This window comes from Elaeis guineensis, chromosome 3 (genome assembly GCF_000442705.2).
Source record: "Elaeis guineensis isolate ETL-2024a chromosome 3, EG11, whole genome shotgun sequence".
NCBI lineage: Eukaryota > Viridiplantae > Streptophyta > Magnoliopsida > Arecales > Arecaceae > Elaeis > Elaeis guineensis.
The window spans coordinates 87,576,540-87,595,171 of record NC_025995.2 but is presented as its reverse complement, the minus strand read 5'-3'; the positions used below and the strand labels follow the sequence as shown (position 1 = coordinate 87,595,171).

Below are 18,632 nucleotides of genomic sequence, written 5' to 3'. Positions count from 1 at the left end.
CTACGTTCACATGTAGTTAATGCTTATGTCGAATAATCGTTGTTTGATCTCCAGATATACAGGATTTAGAAAGTCAGTATGGCACCGAGTAGATCATCGATCATGTACCGACTATATGTTGAGCAGTGCCGGCTAGTCGTCGGTTGTATGTCGGACCAAGTCGGTTGAGTGCCAACTTGGTCAAATTTCGTTGATCTAAGTTGGCATAAATTATAACAACTTAGTCGGTGCAGAGACGAAGAAGAAATAGTCGTCGTGCATTTAGTCGGTAGGAATGTGAGGAAGAGGGTGTATGGCACCGAGTAGATCATCGATCATGTATCGACTATATGTTGAGCAGTGCCGGCTAGTCGTCAGTTGTATGTCGGACCAAGTCGGTTGAGTGCCAACTTGGTCAAATTTCGTTGATCTAAGTTGGCATAAATTATAACAACTTAGTCGGTGCAGAGACGAAGAAGAAATAGTCATCGTGCATTTAGTCGGTAGGAATGCGAGGAAGAAGATTAGTCGGCTAAGCGACGAGGATCTACTCCAACAAAAATTTATTTTATAAGTGATTGCTATTTAACTAAAATAAGGGAACAATGATAATCATTAGACCTGTTAACTGCAAAAGATTCTTATTGCAGTTTTAGGATAGAGATTTTAAGAGGAGCTAGACAGCAAGAGGAATCCCAAATTTAGAAAAAAACAAAATAACTAATAAATAGCTTATAATTCACACTACATATAAAAAATATTTTTTTATTATTTTAATTATTTTTAAAATATATAAAAATAGATATTAATAAATTAATGAAATAAAATATTTTTTTAAAAAAAATATATTCCGTGTATGCCATGGGGTTATAAGCAAGGGTGTGTATACATATATATTTCAATATGCAAACCGGCATCTCAGCGGGCTGAGCTAGAGGGATACCAAGAGTCACCCATTTGCCGCCTAAAAAGCGGCCTCAAATGTGAAAAATTTAATCTCTACCGTCCAAGCTCCACCAACCGTCCGATCCTCTCCACCACCACTATTTTTTAGGAACCCTTCTACTGCTTAAGCGAAAAAACACCCTTCCACTCTCCCATCGTCTTGTCTCTTTTTTCCTTTTTAGGGTTTTACCGAAGTTCGCACTAGAAAAGAATGACGGCCGATTTCGTCCCTAAATTTCCCAAGAATGGCGATCCAGATGAGCAAAAAGCGAAAGGTTTCCCCTTCTCCGATCCAATCCCCCTCTTGCCTCCAATTTTTTCCTCTATTTTTTTTGGCCCATAGTCACCGGATTTTGTCGATCTTTTCCCTTATTTTAGTTTGTTGCGGATGGCGTCTTTTCCGTGGAGGTGAATGAGGTCTTCACGATGGGGCTCGCTGAGGATGGATACTTTGGCGTGGAGGTTAGGGTTACGCCGATGCGGGCCGAGATCATCGTCGGGGCGACGCGAACCCAGAACGTTCTTGGTGATTCCTCTCGAGATTTGGGGCTTTTTGATCGGACATTATGGATTTCGGAAGTGTTGATTGGTTTTGTTTGGTTTGTCTGAGAAGGGGAGGAGGATTAGGGAGCTGACGTCGGTGGTGCAGAAATGATCAACTTTCCGGGGAACTGCATCGAGCTGTACGCTGAGAAGGTGAACAACAGTGGGCTCTGTCCGATGACCCAGGCGGAGTCGGTCCGCTACAAGCTTCTTGGAGGCCTTGCAGTTTGGAGGTTTGGATTATCTATCCACTGTGCAAATAAAAATCAGTTATTTTTTCTATCCGTGCAATAAAATGTCTAGTATTTGGTTTTCTTTTTCTCGGATTTATTTTTTGAAGTATTGTGGGGATGTGTCATCGTTACAGCACATTGATTCTTCGTACCATTTCTGGTGCCCTTCCGCGCATTCTATCTTTTGGGCAGTCATTAGACGTGTATTGTTCTCTTGGTTTATGTATTGAATGGAAATTTTATTGAAGCCACTGTTAAATTCTATGTCGTTGAATTGGAAAAAGATTACTTTTATCTTTAGTTTTTTTTTTTTTTTTAATATTTGTTTTTTGGGCTTGACTTGCAGTTCCTGTCGTTTGTGTTTTCTTGCATTTTTTTTTCGGTTGCGCAATGTAATCATGTGTCTTGACATTATTCTGGTACTGAATACGTTGTTTCATGTTTGTTTGCTTGTGGAAAATACTGAATACTGATCTTTTTGATATGTATGTGAATCAATCTCTATCATGTGGCTTTTGCTAGTGTGATACTGTAGACTCGTCTTAGATAAGTGGTTGTGGGTTAAAAGTTGATGCCAGTCACATTATTTTGGTTTTGAAATCAACTATGTTCCTTTAAGTTCTTTCCCAAGTTTTTTACTTGGTGTGTTATCCAAAAATTTGTAAAAGGTTGCAAGTTAAATTTCTTTTTTTTTTTTTTTGAAAATATAATGATTGTACAGAAGTTTTGAGCCCTTTGGGCTTGCAGAACCAGCAGTTGATTCAGATTTGTACAAGGTGCTTTCTCTTCTGACCCTACTTTACACTTTTTGTGAGAAACTAGAATTGCAAAGCTGACCTCCCATGACCTCCGGGATATTTCATATCTGGCAAGTTCATGGTGGTCAATCATATAACCTTTTTTGATTTTACAATGAAAGTTCTGATTTCCTTTATTTTTGTAATTTCGAGATGGCTCCTGATTTGTTTATCAGTAATGGTGGATTGCTCCATGTCTTGTCTGCTTAGTCGTTATATAAACTGATCGTTCTTTGTGTTGTGCATGTCATTATGTATATTTTGCATGGCCATTATGTTCACTTTGCTGGATCATTTTTAATTTTCTTTATTCTGTATTAACATTGGTAAAAACTAAAGTTTGACTGTAAAGTACTATTTGCTTTGGTGGAATAGTACACTTTGGGTTGTTGTCTGAGGCTTTTGTCATCTATAAAGCAAATAGGTTACTCAATGCCAACTTTGTGTCGGAAGATGACTATTAACACTGCAATGTATGCTAATAGAGTCTTGAAAGCTTTCATGACATTCATCTTTTTTGGCAACATGTTTATCCATTTTCCTCAAGGTTATTTCTTAAACATTTCACGCAGTTTTTTTTTTTTTTTTTTCTGTATTTGTTTTTTTGTTCTTTTATTTTTTATGTCATTGCTGATTCTTATGGGATGCATTGTAGATTTTAACCACCTAGCTCAATGGTAATGTTCTTGAATTGTTGCTTGTTTCTGTGGTATATTTGTTGTTTCTTTGGTGTTATATTCCTCTACATAAACTAACATATGATTTTCTTTTAAAAGCTTTTCGTGGATAGCTTTGCCTACTTGGATTTAGGATGCCCTCGTTAAACTTATATTACGGCTTAATTACTAAATTAGTCCATGAGGTTTGGCCTTAAACTTATTTGAGTCCCTAACTTTTTAAAAGTTGTAATGTCACCTTTCACATTATAAAAACATTTCAATTGAGCCATGACTGTCGCTTCGAAGTTGCTAACACAAACAGAACCGCACAGACGGCATTTATTTTATGACATGGCCAAAAGGTGCCAATTACAGGGCCAAGACACGGAGAAATTATTGGGTAGAACAGTTCTATCAACTTGGACTATAGACCATCCAATCATGGCTTGCCACATTATCAGTTTGGAATAAAAAATTTCCTTCCACTCTCAGCCCATCCCATGTTAACTCTGGTTACTTTTTCTTGCCTGAAAAAGGGGAGAATCCTAAACCTAATTTCCCCCTCCAATCTCCCCATCATCCTTTCCCATAGCTTCGCTTTGTCAGCATCCGACCTCAAAGCCAACCCCACCACCCGGCATTGACCTTTGGTTTGCCCTCCACCCCTCCCACAGTCATCCTCTCCCACAACTCCATCTTGTTGGCCTCCTCCCTTCTCAGAGCCAATCCCACCACCCACCATCAAGAGAGTTATTAGGGTTTTGGGAGGTTGCAAATGGTAATGAGGGATCATGATGCATAAGAGAGGATCCTGGTGCATCTCTTTCTCTCTCTCTCTCTCTCACACACACACACAAATTTTGCTTCGAATTGAGGCCTTTTTTTATGCCTTCAATCTGCTGTTGGTAGCATCTTCTCATATTGATGGTTTCTGTGAGGTTTTGGGGATTCGGAATGATGGTGATTTATTTTTTATTTTGCTGGCTGTGATGACTAAAAGGCCGGACTTACATCTGCCCTGAAATTTTCTTTATTTCAGTTGGTAGTAGAATGATGCGGCTTGTCATAAGGTATTTAGCTGAGCCAGTTGGGAGTATTTTCGAAATTGCCAAATTTATGAGGTTGAAGCTATTTTCTGGTTTTGAATTTAAAAACAAATTTATGTGATTTCTAAAACTGATTTTGATTTTGATTTTAATCATCAAGGGAGTAGTGGCTAGTGGAATGATCTGCTAATGAAGTCTAACACACAGCTTATAAGTTGATAAGGCTTTATGAGCTTAACATATCAAGTACATAATCCTATGTATGTGCATTATTGGTTGTTGCTGGTGGAGAGTGGATACTGTAATGGGATACCAGGACACTTGACTAAGCCAGTATTTAATTTGGCTGAAATAGGAGCTGGATATACATGGATGGCAAGAGGCTGAAGTTGGAATATTGTCATCACGATGAAGGAACCTTAGTGAAGAGCCTGATCATGGTTAGTAATTATGTATAAAAAAAACAAAAGATATTTTTTCCTAGGGTGTGGGCCACAGAGGGGTGGTTGGTTGGTTTAAATTCTCAAGATTAAACTCCTGCAAAGCCAAAAGCAGCAGAAGTTGATATAGATTTTTTTTGCCCTCACCATTCTTGCTGTCTTCATCCAGCAGCATCTAGACTTTGTTTAAGCTGTTTTATGTTGACTGTGAAGACTTGAAGACTATTGATTTAATAACAGGCACCTTAAATTTTCGAGTTCATGTCTTGTGATCCTTTCTTTGTTAAACTTCAGGTTGAAGACATTGTTGCTGGTGGAGAAAACATTAGTATTATTGTAATCTTGAATATGATTTTGGATTTTACTCTACATCGGGTGTTGATATAACTATGTTGCATTCTTTCATAATAAACCTTTTCTACCTTCACTGGGCCAAGCTAAAGGTCAACGACGGGTGGTGGGGTTGGTTTCGAGGAGGGGGGAGGCTGGTGAGATAGAGTTGGGGAGAGGATGGTGGGGGGGGGGGGTCGAGCCAAAGGTCAATGGTGGGTGCTGGGGTTGGCTCTAAGGAAGGAGGATGCTAGTGAGATGGAGTTGTGGGAGTGGACAGCTGGGAGGGCTGAGCCAGAGGTCGACAATGTGTGGTAGTGTTGGCTCCATGGGGGGAAGAGGCCAGTGAGATAGAGCTATGGGAGAGGACAATAGGGAGAGGGGATGCTTAGATTTAGGGTTCTTTTTTTCCTTTTTTCAGATGGGAAAAAGTGACCAGATTGGCTGATAGTGGAACGCAATTTTTTTTAGTATGAATTGATACGTGGCAAGTTGTGATTGGATGGTCTATACTCCGGGTTGGTAGAACTGTTATACCCAATAATTTCTCCAAAATGTGACAAAGAGAGAGACAATTTGGAGGGAAAAATTGCTATGTCAGCAATTTGTTGGGACCTTGAAACCCCAACTCCCTAAAAATTCCAAATTCCTCGAGCTTTAGTCAAACAAGCCATTGAGGCAATTTTCCCTTCCCATCTCTCTGCTACGTTTTGGCCTTGTAATCAACGTCTTCTTGCCACATCATAAAATACATGCCACCTATACAGATCCAATTGAGTTAGCAACATCAAAGTGACCGTAATGGCTTGACTAAAATGATTTTATAGCATCAGGGATAACATTGCAACTTTGAAAAAGTTGGGGATTCAAATAAGTTTGAGGCCAAACCTCAATGACTAATTTAGTAATCAAGCCCTTATATTAAGTTAGTATTTGGTGATCCAAATGGGATTAGTACGGATCATCGGTGATCCGAATTTTATGGTGATCTGATCTCTAGTGATCTAAAATCACTGCATTTGGCAAGCCATCATCTAGTGATTAAAAATCATCAGGTATCTACAAGTAACCTGTTTGGTATTCCATGAAAACCTAAGATCACTGATCATATAATAACAAAACTATTCATGATATATTCTATAAAAATATATCTATTAATCATATAAAAAATATTATAATAAAATATTAATATATTTATTAATATATTAATAATTAATATGTTCTATAAAAACAGTCTTATAAATTATTAATCTTATAAAAATGTATTAATTGTTATGATAGAATTAATATTTTTTATTTATATTTATAATATATTATTTATTAATACAAATATTTATTTTCATTAGAAAAATAAGGCAAATAGAAGTAGTATATTAAACACTTTTATTATATAAATATAAAGTACAATAAGATATTTCTAGTCTAATTTAAAATTATTATTGAATCATAACATAACAATAATATGATTAATAATATATTATAATGTAATATATATCATAAATATAATATATTATATCAATATAATATGATATTAGATATATAATATTGATGTAATATATGAATGATATATTGATATATCAATTTTTTTTGCTACACTAGGGGTTACTTTTGTCCTTAAATTTCAGTCCAAGGTCATTGCTCGAGAGTGATCTTGGATTTTCGAGTTCGGTAGTGATTTAAGGAATGAGGGTGATTTGAGATCAATGCCATGCAGGATCATCATGGTGTAATCAAACGTGATGATCTCAGTGATGTCAAAGGCACCAAAAGGCATTCCTAGGCGCTCAGACGAGGCACCAGAAGGGGTCATTGTCCCTTGATGCTTCAAGCGATGCCCCTTCAATCAGGCACACGCCTTTGGCGCTTTTTAGGGCCTTTCTCAATGAGGCAAGGTATTTACCTTTGACGCCTCAGTGAACTCTATGATTATTTTTTTTTAATGGCTGAAAAGTGTAAAAAACCTAAAAGACCACTTATTTAACTTCTCAACTCTATTACTAACAGGAGATAAAGTGGTCAATTAATATGATAAAGTTGGTCTTAAAGAGGTAGAGATTGATTCAGATAAGACAGAAGATGTTGAAGGATATAATCCAATGAAGGAGGAGAAGATGAAAGTGATGACAACTATGCAAAAGGATCTGATTGATGATTCCATTGATGAACTTTAGGCTTTAGGGCTGTTTATCTTTTTTGTTTCATTTATATGATTCTACTTTAGGACTGTTTATGTTTTCTATTTTATTTATGAGATTCCATTGATGAACTTTAGGGATTGTTATATTTTCTGTTTCATTCATGAATTTAGAGCTACCTATGGCTTGTTATCATATACTTTATCTTGAACTAGTTGAACATTTTACTGTTTTATATATGTTTTATGCTTAAATTGTTAATTATATGATAATTTATGTTACAATAGTTATCTCTGGTTGTTATTTATTTATATATCATATTTTTCATTTTTTATTTTTTTTAATTTTAGCCCCTTCACTTGGGTGAGTGCTTTTCAAAACCCCTCTCACTTTAAGGCGCTTGGGGGTCTTAAGACGCTAAACCCCCCAAGCGCCTTAAGGGTGCCTTTCGCCTTTGACTACCTTGGGTGATCTTATCATCTCCATCCACATCACCTCTAATCTTAGGTGGATCGCCCCATAGCAAATGCCCCCCCTATGTTACTGTCGAATAACATCTTGGCCTCTGCTGAAAACTTGTATGATTGGCTTATTTGGGGCAGGCAATGTCACTGATGCAATCATTGTCTTTGTGTGTGTGTGTCTGTGTGTGTTGGCTCTGATACCAGAAATTCCTAGATGGCTAATTATAATCAAGCCTATTATTCTACTTTTGATCTTACTAAATGAGTTAATTATTATTCTTCCAATAGATGTCCTTAAGCCTTTTGAACTTCTTTATTTGACTTAAGTTTTTTTATTTTGTTTTGGCAAGTGAATAAGCTGAAATCTTTAAGAATCTTAGTGCTATCCATTTGAGCACTTCTATTCTCTGTGTCCTCCTGAACAAAATGCTTTGGAGGCTTTATCGAAGCTCATATAGAGAACTATGGTGTTTGTCTGGCTTCCTGTATTTTCCTTGTGTGCTTGAAGTTTAGAATAAGCTTCAACACTGTCTACCTCCTTTTAATTCATTCTTCTGCTGATTGATAAGTTCCTTTTTTTTCTTTTCCGAATTTGGTTTTTCTGATTGTCTCTAAACATGGTTCAAGTTCTTTATGTGAATTCTTTGTTCAGATACCATATTTTCTTTTATATTTTCTTTTTATAAGCTGCCTTAACCTTTTATCCCCCAAATGCTTGTTTAAAATTTCTATCATATAATTTCTGTGAAGTGGAGTTTCCTTTTATCCAACTTCAAATTTAAGAGTCTGAGAGAATCTTCATGAACTTGATTTTAGCATTGATTGCAGGGTTTATTACCTTTTTTTCCTGATTTTTTGATTTCATATGTCTTTGACTTGGAAAAGTAGCATGTCAAATAATCTGGTAGTGCGTGTTTTGTAACAGGTTTAAGTGCCAATTAATTTTTTTTCCTCTCCATTGTTATCGGGTGTCATCTTCACTTACAATCTTTCCACAGCATATAATGTTCCTTAATGTTCCAGAGCTCGGTCAGGTCGATGGTTTATGCTGTCTTTGTTTCTTTGGTCATTTTTTCATCAAAATGTTGGATTTTTTGTTGAATGACTCGTCTACCTGTCTTCTTCTTCTGTGAGGGTTATTTCTTTTTCGCCATCTGTGTTATATCAGAAGTCAAATAAGCCGTTGACATTTTTTTTAAAAAAATAACTCTTTAATTCATTATCATAGATGCATGACCCACCTCAGTTCTAAGTAGTAATGTGTGTCCTTGCTTGTGGTACTGCTTTGCTCGTCCCTCCATCCATGTCTTGGATTTTCTTGTGATTTGAAATTCACTACTACTCTGACTTGCCGATGTTCTCTCTTTCAGGGCCTGTTATGGTGTCTTGAGGTTTATCATGGAGAGTGGTGCCAAGGGTTGTGGTATTTTGAATCCATTACAAATGCTTCACTTTTATACAAAAATTTGTAGATTTTAATGCCTTGGTATTGCAGGTCATTGTTAGCGGGAAGCTAAGGGCACAACATGCTAAATCCATGAAGTTTAAGGATGGAGTACATGATTTCTTCTGGTCAGCCTGTCAACGAGTATATTGACTCAGCAGTGAGGCATGTTCTTCTTAGACAGGTTAGCTTCTCACTTTCTGCCTTGCATTGATTGTTTTGTCCTCCAGATTTGCATCTGCTCGTGATTTAGTAATATGTGGAGTGTCAGTACCAAATTACCATACGTACTGACATAGCTTCAAACCAATGAAGGTGACACCCAATATCTGTATCTGGTTGGACTTTAAATTGGTTGTTTGCTCATGTAATTCCATAGATCTTAATGTTGCTTATAATATCTTACATCTATTTGGGCTGTTAAAAAATACTGGATTTCTGTTATATGCATGTTGAATATTTTTTGTATTGTCTTTGGTTTTTATGCAATGAACTAAGGAATCCTTTCTCTTCTTTCCTTTTCCTTCAGGTCCACCTTATGAAGTCCAAAATTTTAGTACAAAGTGGTATTCATTCTGATCCAACATATTACTTGTGGTCCAATGCATGTGTGGCCCATCTGTGTGCTGTTGTGGCTCATAATAATGCCACTTCGGATGACCCTGTAGATTGTCTTTTGTTTCTTGCATAGTTCTGTCCTTTTTCTACTTCATAATTCTATTATGCTGTTGTGCTAATCAAGATAGATACTAACTGTTTAATTTTTTTTCCTTGTCAGGGTGTTCTTGGGATCAAGGTCAAGATTGTGCTGGATTGGGATCCGAAGGGGAAGCAGGGACCTGCAGCACCTCTACCAGATTTGGTTACCATTCACACGCCAAAGGATGAGGAGTACATCAGGCTTCCACTAATGATGGCCCCGGCGTTAGAGGTTCCGGTTGCCTAATGTCTGGTCCGTGTTAGTCTTGTCCACTCGTTGAGTTGATGCTCTTGAGAAGAGTTCTCGTAATCTTTGAGTAGTTTCTAGTTTCTTTTAAAAGTATCATAGGGCTTGTCTTTTTGGGGACATCACCTTTTTCAATCTTCTCTATGTTGTTTTGTCATATTTGGGAAGTTAAACTCTATTCACGGTCTATTGTATTTGGTTTTGAACCATCAGAAAATAGTTTCAGTTCGGTGGATAGTTAGGGCTAGTTTGGCATCATTGTTATTTCTATGTTTTTGTTTCTCTACAAATTAGTTAAATATGACATGGAGATTAAGGGGCATTTGTTTGAACTTCTGTTCTTTGCTTTTACTATCACTCTTTTTGATTGGAAAGCAATGAATCTGCTACTGAAGGTTTTAGTGATTTTAGAAACTATTTAAAAAAAAAACGGAAAGAAAAGAGAGAGCGTTTTGTAGTAGATTTTTTTCAGTCAGTTTCGTTATTCTTCTTGGAAGACAAAAAGAGAACAAAAACAGTGAGCCCTATGGAATCTGAAATATTGGTGTCGTGGTCGGTTTGCTTGATTAGGAAAATCATTTTATTATAAATTCTGTATTGATTTTTTTGTTTTTATAAGGTTAGATAATTATGATTATAATGTTTTACACGTGAGAATGTGTTTTAGTTGCCCAATGTATTAGTAAAATGTGTTTAGAATTCTTTTCTTTTTCTTTTTTTTTTTTTTTTTTTTGGTGTGTGTGTTTAAGGTGGAAAAAAGAAAAAAGTAAAGTGTCAGTCATCACTCCACTTTAAGCATTGTACAACTCATCTACTGTTGTTGTTAGGTCCTGTTTGGTTACTTGCAACTCTCAGTGACATATATTTGAGGTTGTGGTGTGCAGTGACTATGGTTGCAGAGACTAAACTCTGCAGTATTTGTTTAATTGTAACTGAAATATATAAGTTGTTCATGTAACCGAGAATACCTCATCACCCTTGGAATGGAGTGGTGAGCTTATCCTCTTAACCTGCCCTACATCAAGAATTACCTGTTCATAGTGATGCATTATTTACAAAAAAAAAAAAAAATTGTGGACCTAAATTTTTTATAGCCTATTCAAAACATTTGCATCCAAAACAATGGTGGCGTTTCCAACCGTATTCATATGTATCGACAACCATAACAATGCATGCACATTGCTAAAGCACAGGTCTGAAAGTGATCATTACATGATCCATCTGTGACTTTGCATGGAGGAAGGTGAATCCTGGGCAAAATGAATCCACCTAATAATTTTATTTAAGGATAAAATGAACCTATCTAAGATGATTTTATCCTAGGTCTTTGGTGGATTTGGTCTGCCTAATAGTTTCCTATTAGGATGATGTGGGAGACGTGGGAGAGGAACCGGAACCACACTCAAGCCTCTTTTTAACCCTCTGACTAAGAAAATCATAAGCAGACATGGAGAGCCTCTTAACAGCAATTGTTGTCAAGATAATAATTAAAATGCCAAGTACCCACTGCAATCCTAACGATGAGCCTTTTCCATCTGAAGTGCATCCAAGAAGGGAAGTACAAGCAAGATTTGTCATTGTTAATCTTCTGATTAGTATATATGGAACATTTCTATTAGGAAACTACTAATAAGTGTGGTCTTGGTAAAAAGAAGAGCTTCTTCTGCATGAAGCAAATTGATGGTGCTCATCTTGGACATGTTGAAAAAGACAACCATGGATAAGCCAGCATTTATCTTATCATTGGGCATAGCCATTAGGACTCATAAGCATGAAATGAGAATGTAAGGGGAGAGTGAAACTATCTAATCCCCCTAATACTTTTGAACTACATCAAAGGGTTCCAACACCTGTAAGAAGCAAAAAGGAATCAGAGGAAACAATAAGATCTAAACCAATAGACATAGGAACAGCAAGCTAAATAAGGCTTTCCAACTCGATCTTTTATATGCCTTTTCTATGTCAAATTTAATCATAATGATTTTTTTGGTAAGATACCTTCCAATTTACCATAGATTGAGGATATCCTCGGTGACCAGAATGACGTCGCTAAGATTTCTATCAGGAATAAAGGCACCTTAAGCAGGTCTTGTAAAAAAATGCAGCACAAGCTTTAAACAAGGGACAAAGGAGCTTGGCTAGGAGCTTATGACAAATATTGCGGACGGACATAGGACTATAGTCCTCGATTTGGTTCTCTTTCTTAGGAATAAGAACCATAGTTGTAAATAACGACATTATAACTATTATAACTTATTATAATGCTTTTGGCAACCCCCATTATGTTATGGAGATTAATGATGCAGGAAAATCTAACAATTATTACTTTATATTATTTCTATTATTTCTTGTTATAATGGACTGTTACAACACTAGCAATGGTCCTTTTTCTCCTCATATTTTCTTTTCAATAAAAAAATATTTATTTCAAATTTCAGAATTTTTCTTCAAAAATTTCTCCAAACGTGCTTGCACGGTCCAAATAATTATTCTATGTAATATAAAATTAGGGAAAAGACCACACTCGTACTGCTAGTTTCTCATTATCAAATTCTTATAACAGCTATCATTTCATTAATTATTTTAATATTAAGAATCTTGAAATTATCATTTGAGATAAATAGGTTATAGCTATTATAACAACCAATAATGATTTCAGTAGGGGCGATTACGAAGTAATAACACTTTATTTTAGATCACGGTGACAACCATGCGTGGAACCCCCAAAACTTTAAGGTAAAAACCCAATATCATATGATTGAAAATTTATTTTTGTAATTGAATATGGGTTAAGCTGTATCATGAATCTAAGTAGGAGTGACAACTTTAGCTAAATTATTAATAACATACTGTACGGCAAGTCTACATAATATTTGATAATATTCTAGATCCTTGTTTGAAATATATATATATATATATATATATATATATATATATATGTATATGTATATATATATATATATGACAACTTTAGCTAAATTATTAATAACATACTGTACGGCAAGTCTACATAATATTTGATAATATTCTAGATCCTTGTTTGAAATTATATATATATATATATATATATATATATATATATAACATCCTGTGACACTTTTTGATTGACATGCTATAAATATTTTAAACGCAAAACAATATTATTAACTTTTTATCTGGAAGAAGCTGTACTTCCTCCAATGTAGGTCAAAAAAAGATATTTTTTTTATTAATTTTTTAAAAAAATAAAAATTCAACTTATGTTAAAAAAAATTGTAATTTTATATAACTTTTTTTTTTGTATGCAAGGGGGAAGAGGTCCCCAAAAGAAATAAACTAATAGTGAAGGATATGAACACCAGTCGAGTCAGCCATAGTCAATATGGTGGTGGTATAAGGGAGAGATAGAAGAGACAGAAAAACTCTGACATTAGGTCTTCCAGCCAAGCTATCTGCTGGCTGATTGGCCTCCCGATAAGTGTGAGAGAGCGTGAATGCATCCAAAGAGGCAGCACAAATGGTGATATTCGCTAACATAGGATGGCGAGGAGAGAAATCATTAGTCTGCTCCAGACTCCGAAGTTGTTTTGTTATCTAATTGATCACTGTAAACGAATCGCCTTCCAGCCATATCCTTGTGAAGCCCAACCGATTGACGGCAGTCGTGAGAGCTCTCTACGCTGCAAATAGTTCTGCTTCCGGAAATCAGTGGAAGATAGAGATGATGTTGATAGGGGAACTCTCAGATAATACCATACATCTTTATTCAAAGGCACACGAAACAAGTTCAGAATATATTGTTTGGTGGACTGCCTGGCTCTTCTACCAAAACAGATTTGGAATTTGTTGATGTTCACCCGTTGGCCAGATTGGCTACAATACCCGAGCATTCTTTTTTGTGCCCTAACAATGAGAAGAATATCATCAGCGAAAAGCAAATGGGTAATGTTAGGCCCACCTTGGGGAGGTTGATACCCACGAATACCACCCAATTGAATCTGAGACTGCAACAATCCGAATAGCATATCAGAGCAAATTATGAAAAGAAATGATGATAGTAGGCATCCTTGTCGTAACCCACCAGAAGATAGGAATGAGGAGGTAGATGCACCATTCACCAAAATAGAGAACCTGGGCTGTGACACATAATACATTATCTATTGAATGAACTTGGGATGGAATCCAAGTGGCCAAGAACAATTTTCAGATATCTCCAATTCACTCAGTCATATGCCTTCTCCATGTCAGCTTTGATCACCATTAAAGGCTAATTCGTAGATCTGGTATTGAGAGAATGAAAGACTTCTTGGATAATCATTATGTCATCAAAAATATTTCGATCGGGCACAAAAGCTCCTTATTCCGGTGCTATCAAAAGATTTAGGAGAGGTTTCATTCGGTTGATAATGATCTTTGCCATAAGCTTGTAGACAGTGTTACACAAGTTGATAAGTCGATAATCGTTGACTCCCCTCGGATTATTCTTCTCAGGAATCAAAATCACATAAGTATCCTTCCAGCTATTTGGCATAGAGCAAGTTCCGAACACCTCCTGAACTGGTCTTATCAGATCATTCCTTATAATTTGCCAAAAGTGTTTAAAGAAGAGAGGTTGAAAGCTTGATGGCCCAGGAGCGCGATCTGATTGAAGTTGGAAAAGAGCTTTGATGATTTTATTTTCGGATATTTGCGCCACCAGTTTCTGATTCTGAAATTCAGTAATTTGATTGTAGATTGAAGGGAGCGCTATTTCATGTCCGGTGTCTTGACACTGCCACAGAGAATGAAAATGGTTCATAATGACGTCTGTGATCCCATTTTCGTCACTGACTTCCTGACCTTGATCGTTAATAACTGAGGTAATTCTATTTCTACGACGCCGGATAATAGTTGACTGGTGGAAGAAGGTTGTGTTTTGATCCCCATCCCTCAACTACCTGATCCGAGATTTCTGACGCCAATAGAGCTCTTGCACTTTCAGAACCCAATGTTACTCTGAGATCTTCCTTGAGAGATGAAGTTGCAATTGAATGTTCTGACCTCCAGAACCGATGTCCTCAGCTTACATCTGATGAATCTGCTCCTCCAACCTCTTTGCCTTCTCAAAAATGTTCCCTACAACTTCCCTGTTCCATCTGGACAAAGCAGTTCTAGTTTTCTTGAGCAGTTTAGTAAACCTCTCTGTAGGAGAACAGCCATGAATACCAACCCAAGCGTTCGTCACCACCCATCTGACATCACCTTCTGTTAACCAAAATTTAAAGAATCTGAAAGGGGGAGGAACCTTCTGATTGACTTTATCCTGGATACAAAGAAGTAACGAACAGTGATCCGACCCTATTCTTGGTAGATGGATGACTTGTGATTCAGGGAAAGAGTTGATCCAATCACCGGTAGCCAGAGCTTTATCCAAGCATTCCCATACTCTGGCCGAGCCACATCTGTGGTTGCACAAAGTATAAGAAAGCCCACTGAAGCCCAAATCAATCAGTGAATTCGAGCTGATGAACTCACTAAATTCATGCGTGTCAATCTTAGGATGAAACACCTTGCCCCCCTACTTCTCATTGCTAGCACAAATCACATTAAAGTCACCTATGGCAATCACCGATGAACCAGTGGAAATACAATGCTTGATCAACTCCCAGACTTGCCTCCTTTCTCTGAAGCAAGTACTAGCGTAAATGACCACCATGATCCAAGGCCTCATTCCCTATGTATTAATCATCCCAACAGCTCCTTGACAATTAGTTGACAAGGAGTCACTCCCAGCAATGTTCTTATGTCAGAAAATGATGATTCCCCTGCACCGTCCTTCTGTCGGAATACGGAAGACTTGCCATTGAAGACCTGCTGCTCGATGGAGCCTCTCCCACAGCATCCCCAGAAATGCATCTCTCCATAATACAGAAAATCTCAGGCTTATCTTTACGATCTAGATCATGGAAACTATTGAGGAACGAGGGTTTGGATGCACCTGTCATGTTTCCGATTCGAGATTGTGAATCGATGATCATGATAACCACTGCATACTCATAGAAAATTCTTTTCGTAAGCATGCAAGGCATCTTATCATGCTATCTTAAAATAACAGCGGAATAATTAGTCAATAACTCAAATCCAAAACATAACGATCTAAACTTCTTCTTTAATATCTTAATAAATTCAGCAATGATTCATAGGCCTTACATCAAATTCAAAAAGACTTTCAACCTAAATTAAAAATATGAAGATTCTGCTTCTGATCACTCTTCCATTCATATCTTGTATCATTTTAATTCCTCAACATCTGTAAAAATAGTAAAATAAGAGGTAATGAGCTAGACAGCCCAGTAAGCAATGATCATTTTCAACAGATTTCATCAGACATTTAAGTAAATAATCATTTATAGAAAATAAGCATATAGAGTTCATCAATTTAAAATTAATTTCAATTATGCAACATAATTCATGTCAAATTCATTTCTTTTTCGAAAATTCAAGTTTCTTTCCAGATTTCAATTTCTTTCGTTATTCAATTCTTTTCGTCAACCATGAGCTATGACCATATTTTTTCTGTGGCAGGGTCATAATACCGCGTATCTTCTTGCGGTGAGTTGCGAATCATCTGGCAGCAAAGTCCTTCGGAACCGCTGGTCTCTCTGGTGATTTGTCGCTGGTCTCTCTGGCGACGTAAACCCCTCAGGACAAATCAATTGCCAACGTATATGCCCCCATTGGCAGGGTCCTTTACATAGTCAGGTTGTCAATTCTTATTGTTTCTTATATCATAATTCTTCATAAATCATGTTTCATATTCTAATTTCGATAATAAAATATATAATCATGTAGTATCGAAATCAATCAATATAATGCATCATGAAATCAATATGTTCAATCATACTTCATCATAACATTTCAAATAAGATATTTTCATAATAAAATACCATTCATCTAATTCATGCATCATTTCATAAATCATGTCAGAAAAATATATTATAATTTATCAATAAATCTAGAAAAAGTGAAACATTACTTACCTCGAACGCATACCAATAAATCCACATAATTCTATAAATTTTCTTCCAAAAATTATGTTCGTAGATCATATCGCGATATCCCATGATCAAATATCCATAATTCTATACATAATCAATTTCAATAATTAGAAAGAATACGAATACCATATTTCAACGATTTAGATTGGGTCCGATCATCTAATTTCATCTAATCAAAATCTAATTAGGACCTAAACGATCCAAAATTTGACTATCAGATCAAATCGGATTCGAAGTGATAGGATCGAGGTTTCTTTATCGATTTCATAAAATCAAGTAGAGAGAGAAAATCAGAGGAAAGAAAATTCATGAGGTACAATTCGAATTGATCAGGTAACACAATCCAATATTACGATTGATCCAATATCTCAATTGGTGAAATCAACATGATCAAATCAAGTCATAGCTAGATCGAAATCATGGAAGATCAAATCTAAAGATTTATGGTCTGATTAAGGTGGGTGCCAGTATGCTGTCTGACAATCATGGATCAGAGTTCTTCATTAAAATCAGATCAGGACTATTAAAAATAATTTCTTCATTCACTAACCTTTTTTTAGAGAGAGAATCAATCAAGAGATAGAATATTTTAGAGAGAGAAAAGTCTAAAGAGAGAAAATTTTAGAGAGAGAAAACTCATTTTGAATTCTTCAGATAATATGATTCAACAAATCTGATCGATCAGATCAAATCATGCTCAGATTATTATATGAAAAATTCAATAAAATCATAAAAAATAGAATCTAAAAATACCTGATCTGATCAAAATAAATGTCGGTGTACCATCTGACGATCATAGATCAAAAATTCATCACGAGGATCATTTAAATTCATCATCATTCTTCTCAAAATTCTAAAAATCTTAAGAGAGAAAAATAACTTAGAGAGAAAAAATAGAGAGAGAAAGTCTAATTTTAGAGAGAGAAAATACTAGTTCAGGCTGAAGAGAGAAAGTAAAGAGAGAGAAACTTTCTTTCTCATATTTTATTATTTATCTCATTATTTATTAATTAATTTAATAATTTTTTTCTTTTCTTTTCTTTTCTCTCTTTTTTTTTTCTTTTTCTTCACAGAAGAGAGAGGAGAAAATTCTATTTATTATATTATTATTATATTATTCTTTTTCTTTTTCTTTTTCTTTTTCCTTTTTCTTTTCTTTTCTTTTTTTTTCTTTTCTTTTCCTTCTTTTTCTTTTCTTTTTCTTTTCTTTTCCTTCTTCTTTTCTTTTTCTTTTCTTTTCCTTCTTCTTCTTTTCTTCTTCCCGGGTTTCCTTTGGGCCGAAACAGTGGATCTTTAATCTCCGCATGGGTTGGCCAATCGACTATGCAGTCGGCACGGGGATGGTCGGCGGTCGAAGGGGGGCGATCCGGCGGCAAGAGGGGGACCAAACCGATGGTCGGCGGTGACCACTGGTGCCGAAAAAATGGCAAAAAGAAAGGTTCTTCCACAATAAAATCCGACGACTCCGATCATCGGTGAGCGTGCACACCGGTACGGAAAGGAAATGGGAGGAGAGAGGAAGGGGAGGAGGCTTACCTCCGATGCCGGCGAGGCTTTTCTGACGAAAAATTGGACGACACAGGGACGGTCTTCCGCGATGGATTTTCTGGCGATTGCCATCGATTGAGCTTAGAATTTTCGATGGAAAGGAGAAG

At 36.2% G+C, this 18,632-nt stretch overlaps 1 protein-coding gene and 1 non-coding gene across 3 annotated transcripts; both read left to right on the top strand.

Annotated features, from left to right (window-relative positions):
* The first annotated feature begins 1,040 nt into the window (after positions 1–1,040).
* LOC140856491 (small ribosomal subunit protein uS3x-like) lies at positions 1,041–10,293 on the top strand. 2 transcript variants are annotated; one of them, XR_012139745.1, is made up of 7 exons: positions 1,041–1,199; positions 1,303–1,450; positions 1,538–1,700; positions 8,942–8,994; positions 9,067–9,199; positions 9,545–9,581; positions 9,794–10,293. XR_012139745.1 is itself a non-coding variant. In XM_073253931.1 (6 exons), exons 5-6 carry the CDS (start codon positions 9,122–9,124, stop codon positions 9,959–9,961), a joined length of 246 nt encoding a protein of 81 aa, XP_073110032.1. In that variant the 5' UTR covers positions 1,041–1,199; positions 1,303–1,450; positions 1,538–1,700; positions 8,942–8,994; positions 9,067–9,121; the 3' UTR covers positions 9,962–10,293. The 2 variants fall into 2 exon arrangements, 1 of the variants encoding a protein (XP_073110032.1); XM_073253931.1 differs by lacking the exon at positions 9,545–9,581.
* Positions 4,138–4,243, top strand: LOC114914062 (small nucleolar RNA snoR113). Its single transcript, XR_003800495.1, has one exon. It is a non-coding gene; the product is annotated as a small nucleolar RNA snoR113 (small nucleolar RNA).
* Positions 10,294–18,632: the final 8,339 nt, after the last annotated feature.